This window comes from Monodon monoceros, unplaced genomic scaffold, assembly GCF_005190385.1.
Source record: "Monodon monoceros isolate NGI ecotype Baffin Bay Population unplaced genomic scaffold, NGI_Narwhal_1 Super_Scaffold_3, whole genome shotgun sequence".
Lineage (NCBI taxonomy): Eukaryota > Metazoa > Chordata > Mammalia > Artiodactyla > Monodontidae > Monodon > Monodon monoceros.
The window spans coordinates 57,682,837-57,699,159 of record NW_021703780.1 but is presented as its reverse complement, the minus strand read 5'-3'; the positions used below and the strand labels follow the sequence as shown (position 1 = coordinate 57,699,159).

Sequence of the window (16,323 nt, the reverse complement as noted above, 5' to 3'; positions counted from 1 at the left end):
TTTTGAGGAGTAAAGTCTTCCAAGATCTGCCTCCTAAATTAAGTGGCTGCTTCTCACTCTCTGCTACAGAGAAAACCAACCTTGCTCCCATGTTTACCATGGATGGACTAGACAAAAGAGAAGACAACCAATTCAGAGTTTTAGTGGTTGCCAGCAGTAACAGGGTGACCCAAGAGGTTGGCCCAGCTTCCTCCCTTTATCTTGCAGCAAACCACCTCTGCAGTATGGTGCATAGGCTGTGCAGGGCAGTGGTTGAAATTAAAAATTCTAAAGCCAGACTGCTTCTGTTCAGATACTGACTTTGCCCTTAGTAGCTATGAGATCTTGGGCAAGTAACTTAACCTCTGTTTTCTCATCTGTAAATTGGGGAAAATAATAGTGCTTTTTAGGGTTGTAAATCTGATTTAAAAAAAAAAAAAAAAAAAAAGAAGGGCCCAAAGGAAAAAGAGGCCTATAGGCGAGTTTCTCCCTCAGCAAAGGGTAAAGCTGACACTGGTGTTTTCCTTGGCCCTGCAGGGTTTGGGTTGGCAGAAGGCAATGCCCAGGGTTCAGGCTCCAGACGCAAGCCTGGAGGCACCAGAGTGGTGTTGAAAGAGGTGTGGATTTGGAGCCATGTTCCAGCCTTGATAAGGTGCTGCCGCAGACAAGCAGGGCCCAAAGCCTAAAAGGCAAGGAGCTGACGCCGGGCCCCGCCCCTGAGGCTAGCTTGCGCAAACTCAAAAATCCACAAACAGCACCGAAGCCCCAGGGGCAGAGTCGGAGGAGGACGCTGAGAATCGCTCTTGCGCGCCCAATCACAAATGACGTTCCGCCTGTTCCCCGCCCGCTAGGTGGGAGGACCCAATCAACGTCGAGAGCGTATGCCCACTTATCTTGGGTCCTTGCTGCGGCTGTGGGGCGTCTAGGGCTGCTGGTCAGCTCTGGTCTAGACGCGCGGGGGTCTGCAAGCGTGAGGCAGCCTTCCAACGTGGCTTCCCGGGATGTCGGTGGCCTTCGTGCCGGACTGGCTGAGAGGCAAGGCGGAAGTCAATCAGGAGACGATCCAGCGGGTGAGCGCTAATGCGGGCAGAGCGATCTTAGCAGAGATCCCGAAGTGCTACGGGTGCTGGAAGCTTCCTGGAGTGAGCAGCTGAGACTGGTGTGCGTAGGGTGACTTGCTGTCTGATGGGAATGAAGTCAGCAGAGGCGCTGGGGCTGGAAATCCCGGCATTGGGGCGGGGGCGGGGAAGGAGGCAGTTGTCCCCGCCGGCCTGATGTCGTGCTGCACTGACCCTTTGATCTTTCAGCTCCTGGAGGAGAATGATCAGTTGATCCGCTGTATTGTGGAATATCAGAACAAAGGCCGGGCGAATGAATGCGTCCAGTAAGTCCCCTCCCTATTCCCCTGACTAATGAGTTTGGCGGGGAAGCCAGTATAGGAATACAGCAGCTGACCTGAACTAGGAGTCTTGAGTGATTGATCGCACATGAGGCTCAGAGAGGTTACCTGCCCAAGACCATACGGACAGTGCACTGTGAAGCTTGGAGTCAGACGTGGCTCCCTCTTCAAAACTTGAATTGTGCTCATTACAAAGACTGCTTCAGGTGAAGCCATTTCAGCCGATGACAACAGGGATGGGGAGGAAAGCACTCGGAAAACTAGTGTCCGGAGATGATGAGAGCAGTGGCTGCTTTCTGGTCGTGGAACCCTGGCTCATACTTTTCTTGTAACACATGCAAAGACCAATAAAAGATTTCCAGGTTAAGACAGAGGTAAATTTGGCACAGTAATTTAACGTGCCCTCTAGCTATATGCCAAAATGAGAGAAAACAGCCTCTTTTCTAAATGTCGTTCCGGGAATTATGCCCCATTTATTACAGAAACAAAAAAATTTATTTCATTGTTACCGAAGCCATGCTTTTCCCACCCCCTAAAAAAGTAACCTACAATCCCTCACTGAACAGCTCAGTGGAATAGTAGAGATATCCATCTTTGGGTAAGTCTTTACATTGGACACTGGCATTTGGTACTTTGCTTTTGTACAGTTTATAGTAAACACTCTCATTTTTCTATATGGAAAATAGTTGCAAAACACTCCATTTGGTGCGGTGATTCTCGAACTATGGGGTAAGAAAGTTATCAAAATCTCCTAATGGACCGTTTCACACTGCACCGTCCACGCTTCCTGCCCCCTAGCCTGATTTGTCTTCCTAGGTGGAGAGCTCTACCCCCTGATCGAGAATCGCTATTATAGTAAGTGTGCATTGATCATGGAAGTGTCTTGTCCCTTCTTTAAGTTTGTTCAAAAAAAAATTTTTGGCGGGGGGAGGCGCTATGTGGCATGCGGGATCTCAGTTCCCCGACCAGGGATCAAAACCGTGCCCCCTGCATCGGAAGCATCAAGTCCTAACCACCGGACTGCCAGGGAATTCCCTGTTCAAGATATTTTATAAGTAGTACTGAGTGCCAGGCACTGTTTCAGCCACTGGGGAATCAGTACCAAAACAGATACCAGCTCTGCTTTCATGGAACTTACCTTCTAGACTGTAGAGTCATATAATTAGGCACATACTAATAAGCACTTCGAATAAGAATAAAGCAGGGTAAGTGGGGGGAAGAGCGCTACTTTATACCAGGTATTTTTGATGTGATATTTGAGTAGATGCCTTAGGTGGGGGAGCAGCTATGCAGATATGTGAATCAGAGAGAGTATCAGGTGGAAAAGCCCCCAGGCTAGAGAGTGCTGGATATCTCCAAGTCATAGCAAGGAGGCCACTCTGGCCAGAACTCAGTGAGTAAAGGGAAAGTGGTAGGAGATGAGATCAGAGAGGGTAACTAGAGGCCCTGATCATATAGGGCCTTATAGGCCATGAGGGCTCAGCTTTACTCATGAGATGGGAGCCTTTGGAGGGTTTTGAACAGAGGTATGACATGGTCTTGACCTAAATTGTACAGTGATCACTCAGGCTGCTATGCGGATAATTAGAGTAGGGGTGCAAAGGTAGAGCAGGGAGACAGGTTAGGAGACTGCTCCAGTAGTCCAAGCAAGAAGTGATAGTGGCTTGGCCTAGAGAGGTAGCTATGGAAGTGAGAAGTGAGAACAGGTAAGATTCTGGATATATTTTCCTTCAATATGTTAAATAAGAAGGTTGACAACATTGAGTGATCCAGTCAGTGGATGAGCCATTCACTAGGGTGGATAAATTCTTTTCCAGTTTTTTGTTCATGTTAAGTAAAAGCAAACATCTAATTTTTACCTGTTTTTTACCCATAGGTACCAGCATGTGTTACACAGAAATCTCATTTATTTGGCCACCATTGCAGACGCCAACCCAACCAGTGCTTCAAAAGCAATGGAATAATCTTCCAGTTGGCTGTTGTGAGGAGTAATCAAATGTAATCTATTTCCTAGGAAATGGAGGCAGGATCCTTACCAACTCACCTGCTTTGAAGGTGAATGGAACCTCTGTAGCTCTTTTAAAAATGTGAAAATGCAAAGAAAGCTACTAAATTAACCGTATTCTCAGAGAGAATATTTATTTTAATAATTAAGCGGATTCGCTCAATTAAGTTGACTCCAGGTGTCCTCCTTCCTGAAATAAGTGTGTTTGGACATCAGGGGCATCTTCGAGTCTACCTTTTCAGTTTCAACCTGAAGAGGAAACTGAGCAGGTATTGGGCGAGACTCCCGACTGAGACCCTGCCAATGGACATGTAACTGTGTGTGCCCTCCTACCAGTTTGTGGTTGTGGACCCCCTGACTGCTCTTTTCAGGTTGCTTTGAAATAAAGCTTGCCTTTCCACAAAAAACTGATGAGGCGTAGAAATTTTCATGTAATAAGTCTTCCATTTGGTTTTTGAGAAAAAGTGTAAAGACTTAAAAATATATGTAACAACACCATTATCATTGCTAACACAATTAATAGTTTTTCTTAATTATTATCTAACATCATCTACTAATAGAAGATGTGATAGGGGAGGAAGAATATCTTTTTCTTTCTATCCTTTTAAGGTTCTTGGCTAGGCCTCTATAACAAAAGACAGATTAATAAAAGCATACAAATTTATTTAATATAAGTTTTATATGACATGGGAGCCTTCATAAGGAAATGAAGACCCAAAGAAGCAGTTAAACCTGAGCATTTTTATAGTAAGTTTGATGAAAAGTAGAAAGTCATGGAAAAATGTGATAGGACATAAGGTTATGAGCTAGGTGTAGTAAACTGGAGGGAACTTAGTAAGGCCTTTTTGTTCAAAATCTGTGTCCCTCTGGATGTAGGGAGGACACTTCTAATATGAGGGTCTCATGACCTGTTTCATGGGAGAAGGTCTGAGAGTCCTTCCAGCATCTGCCATTTCTCATTCCTTCAGCTTGAAATATTCAATATGCCAAGGTGCCATATTTTGGAGTAGCATGCCCTGAATTCCACGATGTTCAATTTTCTTTTGTTCCCACAAAATGTGTTTTTGTTGATGTGTCTGAATCAGGATCTAAACAAGATTTACACCCTGCATCTTGTTAATGTCCCTTAAGTCTCTAAAAGTACTTAACAGTTCCCTTTTCTTTTCTTTGCCATTTGCTGGAAAAACTAGGTCATTTGCTCTAAAATTTTTCACATTTCTGTTGTATCCCTGTGGTGTCATTATATCTGTCCCACTAATCGCCCACTTTTCCTATAAACTGGTAGAGGCTCATTCAGACTCAGGTTCTAATATTTTTGGCAAGAATACATCATAGGAATTGCTTGCTTTCACATCACATCAGGAAATAACCTAATCTGATTTATTATCAAGTCCTGATAGCCTTTCACTTAAATTATAATCTACCCAGCTTTGATCTGTTACTTCCTCAGGGATTACATAATGGTGATTTTCTATTTTATTGTTCTTTTTGTCTCTATTAGCTTTGTTCTATAAAGAACTTTCCCTCTTTGAGACTTATCTGTTAAATGAGGCAAAGAGATTCTTGTGAACCCCAAATTAAAACCTTTTGTTGGAGTCAAGGGTTGCAACCCAGGGAGGCTGTAACATGTAAACAGTGAAGAGAGACCTCATTTTGAGTCCCAGATCTAACACAACCTCAGAAAGCTCTGTTTCCTCAGCTCTAAAATGGGGATAATGAAAGTAGTATCCGCCTCCTGACGTTGTGAGATGGAGATAATGCAGTTGAGAGCTGGGCACATGGTAAACAACCAAGTGTGTTAGCTTTGTGTGTTAGCTGAAGGCTCTGGCCCTTTCTAGGCCTTCTCAAGTCTGGAAGGGAGCCTGCTCCCCCACCCGTTCTGCCATCTGTAGGGTTCTAACTCATCATTGGTCTCCTCCCTCCTCTACTGTTCATGTGGTTTGTGCTCATACTCCATGCCAAGTAGGCTGTTCATGGGCCTAATCTGATCAGCAGACATGGTGGGTGCTGTGCAATGTATTTAGTTTTGAATTAGTTGCTAATATTTAAAAAACAAGAGGATTTCCTATAAAAGCCTGGCTTTCTAGCAATGCTGGGTTACAGATCCATGTGGCAACCATCAGCTGGAGTAGGATGGCAGCTGCCCCCCTTTATTAGACAGCTTGAATACTTAAAAATCTGTTAAAGAGGGTGGATCTCGAGACTTACCTGGCTGTCTAGTGGCTAAGACTCTGCACGTCCACTGCACAGGGTGTGGGTTCGATCCCTGGTTGGGGAACTAAGATCCCACATGCTGCATGACATGGCCAAAAAATTTTTAAAAAAGAGGGTGGATCTCATGTTGTGTTCTTACCACAATAAAGTAAAACAAAAACAAAGTAGAGAGTGGCTACCAGATCCTGGGTAGAGGGGAGAATGAGGAGTTATTGTTTAATTGGTACCAAGTTTTAGTTTAGTTTTTTAAAATTTTTATTTATTTATTTATTTTTGGCTGCTTTGGGTCTTTGTTGCTGCACGCGGGCTTTCTCTAGTTGCCGCGAGCGGGGGCTACTCTTCCTTGTGGTGTGCCAGCTTCTCATTGCGGTGGCTGCTCTTGTGGAGCACGGACTCTAGGTGCTCAAGCTCCAGTAATTGTGGCACACGGGCTTCAGGAGTTGCGGCATGCAGGCTCAGTAGTTGTGGCTCGCAGGCTCTAGAGCGTAGGCTCAGCAGGTGTGGTGCACGGGCTTAGTTGCTCCGCGGCATGTGGCATCTTCCCGGACCAGGGATCGAGCCTGTGTCCCCTGCATTGGCAGGCGGATTCTTAACCACCACGCCACCAGGGAAGTCCCCAAAGTTTTAGTTTTACAAGATGAAAATTGTCTTATGGATAGATGGTGGTGATGGTTGCACAACAATGTGAATGTAGTTAACAGCCTCTGAACTGTAAGCTAAAAAACAGTTAAAAGATAATTGTATGTATATTTTACAATTTTAAGAAAATAATGGAAAACAACAACTACAACCCAACAGTGTGGCCCCAGCCCAAAGATACATCAGTGTAACAAATAGAGTCCAGAAATAGAATCGCACATATGTGGTCACAAAGCCAAGGTAATTCAATGGATAAAAGTCTTTTCAACAAATAGTGGTGGAACCACTGTATAGACCTACGGGGAAAAGAAATGAACCTCAACTTCTACCTGACCCCACATCCACAAATTCTAATAGATCATAGACTTACACCTATGGTGTAAGGTTGGGCTACAAAACTTCTAAAAGAAAACATAGGAGAAAACCTTCTCGAGCTTGGGGTAGGCAGAGATTTCCTATACAAAGAAGCACAAGCCATAAAAGAAAAAATTGATCAAGTGATTTAATCAGAAACGAAAAACTTGTGCTTTGCACAAGCCACTTTCAAAACAAAAGACAAGACGCAGATTGGGAGAAAATATTCGCACTTACATAAACCTAACAAGAGAGTTGTATTCAGAACATACATATATCATCTAACATGTTAGTATCCAGAACCCTTGCATTCTATAAGACGAAGAACGCGATTAAAATAAGGGCAAAGGTCTTGAACTGACACTTCACAAAAGAGGGAGAGTGGCCTTGAACACAACTATACCAGTGACGCTGGCCCCAAAGCGCTGACGAACGCACAGTTCAGCCTATGGTCTAACGGGATAGTGCCATAACTACTCCTTGAGAAAAAGAAAACCAAAGCTCTGTCGCTCTACTAAACCTCAACAACCTCATTCTCCCAACTGTTTCGCAGATTCGGAAACAGGAAAGCCTCGCGGTATCTGCAAATACGTAGACACAGTCCTTGAGAAAGGACCACTGAACGTAGAGAGCACAGGCGCGTCCGGGTCTCCCAGATTGGGCGACTGATTCCAACGTACACAGGGGGAAAGGGGCGGGGCAAAACAGGGCCAGCTCAGGAATAGGAGCGCCGGGGCTGGAGGCTCTTCGAGCTCCAAGGCACGCCCACGTAAGCGCACCCCCTTCTGTTACCCACAGCCTTCGAGACCGTACTCTCGCGGTATTTGTCCCGACTCTCGCGGGGTTTAGCGTGGCACTGGGAGGCCGGGCCAGGGGGCGGGGGTGGTGGTCTGTTAGTGGCGTTGGGCTTCGGCCGAGGTGGCAGCGGTTTCTTCTGTGCTCACGGGGAGCAGCTCAGGCTGGAGGCCAGCCAGGTGAAGAGCTAGTCTGCATGTGTGTGCGCGCTCCATGGGGGCCGGGAGGCCTGGGGTGAGAGGGAGCTGGTCTCGGCCTCGGGCGCTGTCGCACCAGGCCAGCGGGAGGTGACTGAGGCGCGGGCTCCGCCCTAGCCCCGCGCCCTGACCGCTTTCCTCCCCGTCTTTCCCAGCTCTTGCCGCCGCCTCGGTCGCGATGGGGGCGCAGGACCGGCCGCAGTGTCACTTCGACATCGAGATCAACCGGGAGCCGGGTGAGCCGGGACACTGGGTAGCCCTGCGGGCCCTGGGCTTGCCTTGGGGAAGGGGAGGGGTCTACCTTCATCACCCCTCCCCCAAGCCTTTTTGGGAGCTGGTAGGCGCAGTCGGCACTCTCTTTTCTCCTGAGCGAAAGTCTGTGCAGAGGAGAGTGGCCCGGATACACCACTCCAGTCCTAAACAGGCCTCATAGTCCCAAACTCCATGCCCCCCTGCACCCCCGGAATGAGTGTTCATGCCATGCCTAGCGCCAAGAAAAGGGGTGCAGTCCTTTGTGGACTTTGTCTCTCTCAATGTCTCTAGGGGGCAAACACTCCCAATTTCGATTTCTGGTCTCTCACTCTGTACTGTGAGCTTTGGACTCGTATATCCTGTATTTCCTAATCCTTGTACAGCATTAATAGGTTAACTCCGCTTTTATTTTTCCTTAAGTGTCTTTAGCCAGATTTTCTTGGTTCGTAGGAAAATGACTTAGCACAAGTCTTGGGTGATAAACCAAAGCATTCAGTACCAACAGACTTGCAGCATGTGTGCGCTTAGCACTAATGTTTTGTTTTTAGGGAATCCAGCCATTCGTTAGTATATTTTGTTGAAAATAAAATATTTTCTTCTAGAGGGTAGTTGTTTCGTTCTAAGTTACAGAGCGCGCGGGGTTGCAAACTGTTTTCTTACCTCTTTTTTAGTATCTGTGAGGGAAGTTTTAATTGGAGGCATATGTACAGTCTTTGTGCCAATCTTGTTCAGCAGATTCTAGGTGCTGCTGTTCTAGACTCTGAGGATATAGCAATGCATTAAACAAAGGCCTCTCTTCCTTGTAGTTTATATTCTATTGGAGAAAGGCAGACAATAAACCAAAAAAAAATTTTTTTTGTCTTGTAGTAGGGATACTGTTTTATTTTATTTATTTTCTTATTTATTTGGTTGTATCAGATCTTAGTTGCAGCAGGTGGGCTCCTTAGTTGTGGCATGCATGGGGGATCTAGTTCCCGGACCAGGGATTGAACCCCGGCCCCCTGCATTGGGAGCGCCACCAGAGAAGTCCCTAGGGATACTGTTTCAATAGGTCGGTCAGAAAAGGCGATTTTGAGAAGATGACATTTAAGCAAACCCGAAGGAGATGAGGAGGTGAGTTGTGTGGATATCTTTGAGAAGAGCATTCCTGGTAGAGGGAGTAGTTAGTACAAAGGCCCTGAGGAGAAGAGTGTACCTGCAAGTTTGAGGAACAGCAAGAAAAGCCCACGGGGGCTGGAGTAAAGGAGGCAGGTGAGTAGCAGGAAATGGGTAAAGGCCATAGTGAGAACTTTGACTCAGTGAGACAAGATATTGAAGGGTTTTGAGCAGAGGAATGATGTGATCTTAGTAATTTTGTTGCATTCTCTCTTTTTCATACTTGAGCCTTGTGGATCTTAATCCTTACTATATAGTGAATCCACTTTTTTTTGTTGTTTTTTTTGCGGTACGCGGGCCTCTCACTGTCGTGGCCTCTCCCGTTGCGGAGGACAGGCTCCGGACGCACAGGCTCATTGGCCATGGCTCACGGGCCCAGCCGCCCCGCGGCATGTGGGATCCCCCCGGACCGGGGCACGAACCCGCGTCCCCCGCATCGGCGGGCGGACTCTCAACCACTGTGCCACCGGGGAAGCCCTGATTCCACGTTTTGAATAACAGAGCTTATTTTTTTTTTTAAGAGCTAATAATAGCAGACTCCTGGAAGGTGGAGGTCAAACAAAGGTTCTCTAGCCACGTAAAGTACAGCACTCCTTTCCTCGTATATATGTTCATATCCTAGTTTTGCAAATGACTTTCATCATGAAACATCTCCAGGATACGTTTGGTAAATGTAAAATGAACTTCGGTCCCCAACGCTATAATAACCTTTCTGGTAGAAGTGACTAGAACTCTTGAGAACACTGAATCATATAGAAAACAAGGAATGCTTACATTGTTCTAGGTTGAACCAGTTGATAATTGGCAATTTCATTTGGTTCAGTCTCATATATAATACTTCTCTAGCACTTTTCAGTACTTTCAGTATATTATGTAAGTAATAGATACTTGATTTTTACACAACTTTTAAGGATCACTTCAGTTGTTTGAAATGAGGTGTCCTGCTTTGCAGGATTTAAACATTAGTATGTATGTCATTGAGTACTTATTCAAGTAATACTCTTCTGCTATAGTTAATAATTCACTTGATATAAATATTAATATAAAGTAATATGTTTGATTTACTTTGATGAGCAGAGATCCTTTAAGAGTGGACATACTATCCACATTAATGAGATATCAAGAAGTACTGATAAAAATTGAGTTGAATACAACACAGTGTGTATTCTTTTGCGTTACTATCAGTGGAAATTTGTATATTTTTTAGCAAACATGTGAATTAGACTTTTGAATTGTAAAGCCACCAAATGAATGCAAATATATATTAAAAGAGGAAATGTCTTTAAATTATTTGAGTATAGTTATAGAACTCTTCATGTTGTTATTTCTCCTTGAGTGAGTTTTGGTAGTTGGTAGCTTTTAAGCAATTGGTCCATTTAATCTAAGTTGTCAAACAACATCGTTCCTTAATTTTGTGTCTGTGGGATCTATAGTGGTATTGCCTTTATTCCTCATATTGATAATTTGTGCCTGTTGTCTGTTTTTCTTCGGCCAATTTGGCTAGATGTTTATCAATTTTACTGTCATTTCAAAGAACCAGATTTTCGTTTCATTGATTTTTTTGTTTTGTTTTCTGTTTTCAATTTCATTGATTTCTGCTCTTTTTTTCTGATGCTTGCTTTGGCTTTATTTTGCTCTTTTTCTAGTTTCTTAAAGCAGAAACTTGGATTGTTGACTTGTGACCTTTCTTGTCAAGTGTTAGTATTTAATGCTATAAATTTACCTCTGTGAAGGATCCCACAAATTTTGTGTACCGCACAAATTTTGATATATTGCTCATTCTCTTTTCAGTTCAAAATATTTTCTAATTTCCCTTGCAGCTTAGTCTTTGACTCATGAATTATTTAGAAGTGTTTTACTTTCTAAATACTTGGATATTTTGCAGTTGTCTTTCTAATAATGATTTCTAGTTTAATTGCATTATGGTCAGGGAACATACTTCGTATGATCTCAGCTTTTTAAAATTTATTAAGGTTTGATATGTTCTATTTTGGTGAATTTCCCAGGTACACTTGAAAAGAATATATATTGTGTTGGTTTTGTGTAGAGTGTTCTGTAAATGTCATTTAGATAACGTTGGCTAATAGTGTTGTTCAGTTCGTCTATATCCTGGCTGATTTCCTGTCTTCTTTTATTGATTACCAAGAGAGGAGTGTTGAAATCTCTAGTTATAATCGGGAGTTTATTTCTCCTTTCAGTTCTGTTAGGTTTTGCTCCATTTACTTTGAGGCTCTTTTGTTAGGTGGATGCTTACACATTTGGGATTATGTCCTTTTTCTTTTTAATTTAATATTTATTTATTTATTTATTTATTTATTTATTTTGGCTGTGCCGGGTCTTAATTGTGGCACATGAGATCCTCGTTGCAGCAGGCAAACTCTTAGTTGCAGCATGCCTGCAGGTCTAGTTCCCTGATCAGGGATCGAACCCGGGTCCCCTGCATTGGGAGCACAGAGTCTTACCCACTGGGCCACCAGGGAAGTCCCAGGATTGTTATGTCTTCTTAATGAATTAACTCACTTATTATGTAATGACCCTTTTTATTCCTGGTAATTTTCCTTGCTCCACAGTCTACTTTGTCCAATGTGAATACAACTACTGCAGCTTTTTATTAGTGTTTACATGGTATGTCATTTTCTACTTTTTATTTATTTACTTATTTATGGCTGAGTTGGGTCTTTGTTGCTGGGCGTGGGCTTTCTCTGGTTGCAGCGAGTTGGGGCTACTCTTCGTTGCGGTGCACGGGCTTCTCATTGTGGTGGCTTCTCTTTTTGTGGAGCATGGGCTCTAGGCGCATAGGCTTCAGTGGTTGTGGCACGCGGGCTTAGTAGTTGTGGCGCACAGGCTTAGTTGCTCCGTGGCATGTGGGGTCTTCCCGGACCAGAGCTCGAACCCGTGTCCGCTGCATTGGTAGGCAGATTCTTAACCGCTGCACTACCAGGGAAGCCATCATTTTCTACTTTTTTTTTTTTTTGCGGTACGCGGGCCTCTCCCTCTTGTGGCCTCTCCCGTTGCGGAGCACAGGCTCCGGACGCGCAGGCTCAGCAGCCATGGCTCACGGGCCCAGCCGCTCTGCGGCATGTGGGATCCTCCCGGACCGGGGAACGAACCCGTGTCCCCTGCATCGGCAGGCGGACTCCCAACCACTGCGCCACCAGGGAAGGCCCCATTTTCTACTTTTAACCTACTTATATCGTTATATTTAAAGTGGGTTTCTTGGAGATAGCAAATCGATGGGTCTTGGTTTTTAATCCATTTTTACATTCTCTGTCTTTTAATCAGTATATTTAGACCATTTACACTTAATATAATTGTTATGTTTGGATTTGTCACTTTAATAATTGTTTTTACTTCCTCTGTTTTTATTCTGTTCTCTCTTTTGCCTTTTAGATTATTTGAATTCATATTTTTTAAATTTTCTATTGAATTTTTAGAGATATCTCTGTATAGTTTTTTTAATGGTTACTCTAGAGATTACAGTATATATGCTTGGCTCTTTACAGTGTACTTAGAAATAATATTTTACCACTTCAAGAGAACTGTTAAAGCCATCCCACATATAGCATCCTTTACCTCTCACCTTATGTTGTACTTGTCCTATGTATTACATCTACAGACACTGAAAACTTGCTTTCAAATGTCACACATATTTTAAAGAACTTAAGAGGAGAAAAAAGATACTCTTATCATTACCCTTTTTGTTACTGTTTGTTCCTTTTTGTAGTCTGAAGTTCCTCTGGTAACATTTCCCTTCCACATGAAGAATTTGCTTTAAGTATTTCTTTAGAGCAGAACTTCTGGCAGCAAATTCTCTGTTTTCCTTCAACTGCAAATTGTATTTTGCTTTTATTCTTAAAAAATATTTTCACTATATATAGAATTTTGGGTTAATAGTTATTTTCTTTGAACACTTGAAAAATGTTCCACTCCCCTCTGGTCTATATGGTTTCTGATAAGAAATCTGTAGTGATTCGAACTGTTGCTCCCCCAAATGTAAATGTATTGTTCTTGTCTGGCTACTTTCAACATTTGTCTTGTCTTTAGATTTCAGCAGTTTTATTGTAGTGTGAATTTCTTTGTGTTTATTTTCTTTGGGGTTTGCTGATCTTCTTGAATCTGTGTCTGTCTTTTGCCAAATTTAGGGAATTTTCAGCTGTTATTTCTCCAAATATGTTTTCTGTCCAACACTATTTCCTCTCTTTCTGGGACTTTGATGACACAAATATCAGAGGTTTGATACTACCCCACAGGTCCCTGAGACTCTGCTTATTTATTTTTTCTGTCTTTTTTCTGTTTTTCAGATTGGATAATTTCTGTTAACTGGTCTTCGAGTTCACTTTTTTTTTTTTCCGAGTTCACTTTTTCCTCTGTCATCTCTGTCCTCCTGTTGAGCCCACCCAGTGAATCTTTAATTTTGGTTATTATACTTTTTCATTTTAAAATTTCCTTTTGGTTTTGCTTGTGGCTTTCTATTTTTCCAGTCATTTTAAGAGTGTTTGTCCTTACTTAGTGGAGTATGGTTGTAATGGCTGCTTTAAAGTCTTTGTCTAATAATTTAAACATCTGTATCATCACGGAGTGGCTATCTTTGATTGTCTTCTTTTCCCTTATGAGATATGAGATTTTCTTGGTTCTTTAAATGTCGATAAGTGCTGGATTGTATCCTGGATATTTTGTATGCTATGTTATATGACCCTGGATGTAGTTTAAATCCTGGGGAGAATATGGACTTGTGTTGTTGATGATGATGATGTTATAGCAAACAGTCAACCCAGTTAGGTTCAGCCTGGAAGTTCCCACCCACCTTCTGCTGGTTAGTGTCAGATCCATGCATAGTTCATGGATAAGCCCACGAATTCATGTACACCTTAATGGGATTGTTTTTTGAGCTCCCTCTTTTTTGAGATCTCCCCAACACATTCTGGCCTTTAGGGACTCCCTTTTTTGGTCATCTGGCTAGAAAGCAAGAGTTTTAGTTTCCCTGTTCTGCCATGTGCTTCCCATGACTGTGTCTGTCTCTGAGGGTAAGTGGCAACAGGATAGAGAGTAAAATGCAACAGGAATTCTTCCTAAGCTCTTAGGACCACAGTTCCTCTAGTCAGAGAGAAGGGTTCCCCTCCCTTGGAGTTTTATATGCTTGCCCAGTCACCACTGCTGTCACTGCTGCTGCCACTGCAGAGTTCCTTAGGAGCTGGGACAAGAGAGTGTGGAAAAAATACACCAAAAAATGAGATATCCCCTATTCACTCTGATCTGTTGGGGCCCCCTTTCTAGAAATAGAGGGCTTTTCTTAGAGCTCTTTCTCTCTGTACCCAGTAGTTCCAGGTTTCAGATTGCTTTTGATTCCAGGCCAAGAGATATGGGAGGAAAAACAGAAACAAAATTCATTACCAGTTTGGTGGGCTTTTGTGTTCTGATGTCCTTCCCTAATGCCTACTACCATTATTTTTCAGTCCTTAGGTAATTGTTCCATGCTTTCTGTCCAAGGTTGTTTAGGTGCATTCAATAAGAAAGATAGGGTGGGGTATATTTACTCCATCTTGACTGAACCTAGAATTCCTTATAAATTTTTTAAAGGTCCTAACTGGTAGAAATTAGCCAATCCTTTTTCATCGTCTTTACAAATAAATTCATATTTTCTGAAAGTAGTAGCTTTTTGTGTGAAATATGGTACCCAGTTTGGAAGTATAGATATGAAATTTTCATTGACAACTTTATTTTTCTGACAGGTAGGCCCACCCTTCTTTGGTTAAATGTTACTTCTCTCAGTTGTTAGTGGTTGGTTAAACTGAGTACCTTCCAGGGCAGACATGAAATAGAAATCTTGTTTTTCCTTCTTTGGTGCCTCAGAAACTTGCCTTTTACTTGCCTTATTCAGATCTTGTATCAAGAAATGGAGTACTGGAGCCCAGGGGGCCAGGTTTTAGATATCTATTGCAAACTGATTTAAGCCAGTTCAGTTAAGAATGGCTATTAAGTTCTTTTTAGAGTATATCGGGGAGTCACCGATAAGTTAGGTGATGGCTATAGATTGCCTTTGTCACAACCTTGCTACCAGGGAACAGTGAAAGCAAGTCTCATTTGCCACCTGTAGATGTTGGCAAGCAAGTATGCACACAAGTAAGTCATATAACCAGTTCTGTAAGTTTGATGAAGTCCCAGTTCTGTCCTTTTCAGTGCTCCAAGCACTCTTTATGTGAAAGATTTCTGGTCTTGAAAATTGTCATGCGAATCTTTTAGTGTTCTGCACCAGAATCCTCCAAAATCTTGACTAGACCCAGGACCTTTTTGGTGGACCCAGCCTTAGGTTCCACTCCAAAGGGTGACTCCAGATTTATATGTCCTGTTAATGGAAGGGTATGGATTATCTCCAAATGTTTTTATTCAGTCTGTATGTTCCAAACATCACTAATTTACCAATAAGAACCCATTTCTAACATTCATCTTGCTAATTACAAGGCCTCTGTTTGATTAGAAATAAAGATAGCAAAAGCAGTATTAGAAGCCACCTCTGGAGTACGGCCTTTGATTTATCATCCCTGAAGGGTGTTTCTTTCTTAGAGGCCTAAGGTATAGTTTTAAAACTCATCTGATTACTTTACATGAGGATGTCTATGTAAGATATTTTAAAAGAAATTATAGCTGTAATATACTACATTATAGTAGTATAATGGTGTAGACCTTTTGTTTTCAAACTGCGAGGTGGTGTCATGAGGCCAGGAGGAGTCAAACCCCCATTTTTTTCAGTCCCATTCCGTTTGTATCCAGTAGGGTTTTCCAAAGGCTGCATGGCATATGATGACACAGCAGATTGAATGCAGAAGCAGATAGGAAAATCTAACTATCTTCTATTACACTAGACATTAATGAGATGTGCAAAAATGTAAAACAATGACACTCATTAAATTTTTTGTTCATATTTGAAAATGTAAATTATTTAAAATAATCCATATTAAAAAGTCTTTAAGGTTCTCAGGAATTGTTCAGAGTATAGAGAGATTCTGAGACCAAAAAGTTTGAGAACTGCTCTTATAGACACATGCTTTCATAGAACTCAAGCATTGGGCTTTATCTGCAGATGTTTTAAACTTTCTGTGTAGATATAATTTCACATTTATAAGAAGTTGAAAAATAAAAATAGGAAAAAGAATACCCATCTATTCTTTACCCAGATTCACCTATTTACATTTTATACCATTTGCTTTATTAATCTCTCTCTCTCTCCTACACACACAATTTTTTCTGAACCATTTGCAGTTCACCCACATCAATGGCTCTTTACTCCTAAATACTTGTGTATATTTGTTAAGAATAGGGATATTCAGAGTCTTAAG

The 16,323-nt window shown here is 42.4% G+C and overlaps 2 protein-coding genes across 12 annotated transcripts in view; both read left to right on the top strand.

Annotated features, from left to right (window-relative positions):
- The first annotated feature begins 885 nt into the window (after positions 1–885).
- SS18L2 (SS18 like 2) lies at positions 886–3,783 on the top strand. The gene is made up of 3 exons (XM_029243818.1): positions 886–1,049; positions 1,287–1,363; positions 3,255–3,783. Exons 1-3 carry the CDS (start codon positions 981–983, stop codon positions 3,340–3,342), a joined length of 234 nt encoding a protein of 77 aa, XP_029099651.1. The 5' UTR covers positions 886–980; the 3' UTR covers positions 3,343–3,783.
- Positions 3,784–7,446: 3,663 nt separating this feature from the next.
- Positions 7,447–16,323, top strand: part of NKTR (natural killer cell triggering receptor) — a 46,244-nt gene continuing 37,367 nt past the window's right edge. For 9 of the 11 annotated variants that reach the window (XM_029243810.1, XM_029243809.1, XM_029243806.1 and 6 more), the window contains exons 1-2: positions 7,447–7,564; positions 7,738–7,818. In XM_029243810.1, the coding sequence (XP_029099643.1) occupies positions 7,761–7,818 (58 nt within the window). In that variant the 5' untranslated portion in view covers positions 7,447–7,564; positions 7,738–7,760. Of the gene's footprint in view, positions 7,565–7,737; positions 7,819–16,323 lie in introns of those variants that run through there. The other 2 variants (XM_029243811.1, XM_029243814.1) reach the window with 2 other exon arrangements.

Bases quoted from the DNA above. Each gene is read 5' to 3' on its own strand.
- SS18L2 (XM_029243818.1), top strand. From the start codon at position 981: ATGTCGGTGGCCTTCGTGCCGGACTGGCTGAGAGGCAAGGCGGAAGTC. The intron at 1,050-1,286 runs GTGAGCGCTAAT...TTGATCTTTCAG, and splicing joins ATCAGGAGACGATCCAGCGG to CTCCTGGAGGAGAATGATCA. The intron at 1,364-3,254 runs GTAAGTCCCCTC...TTTTACCCATAG, and splicing joins CGGGCGAATGAATGCGTCCA to GTACCAGCATGTGTTACACA.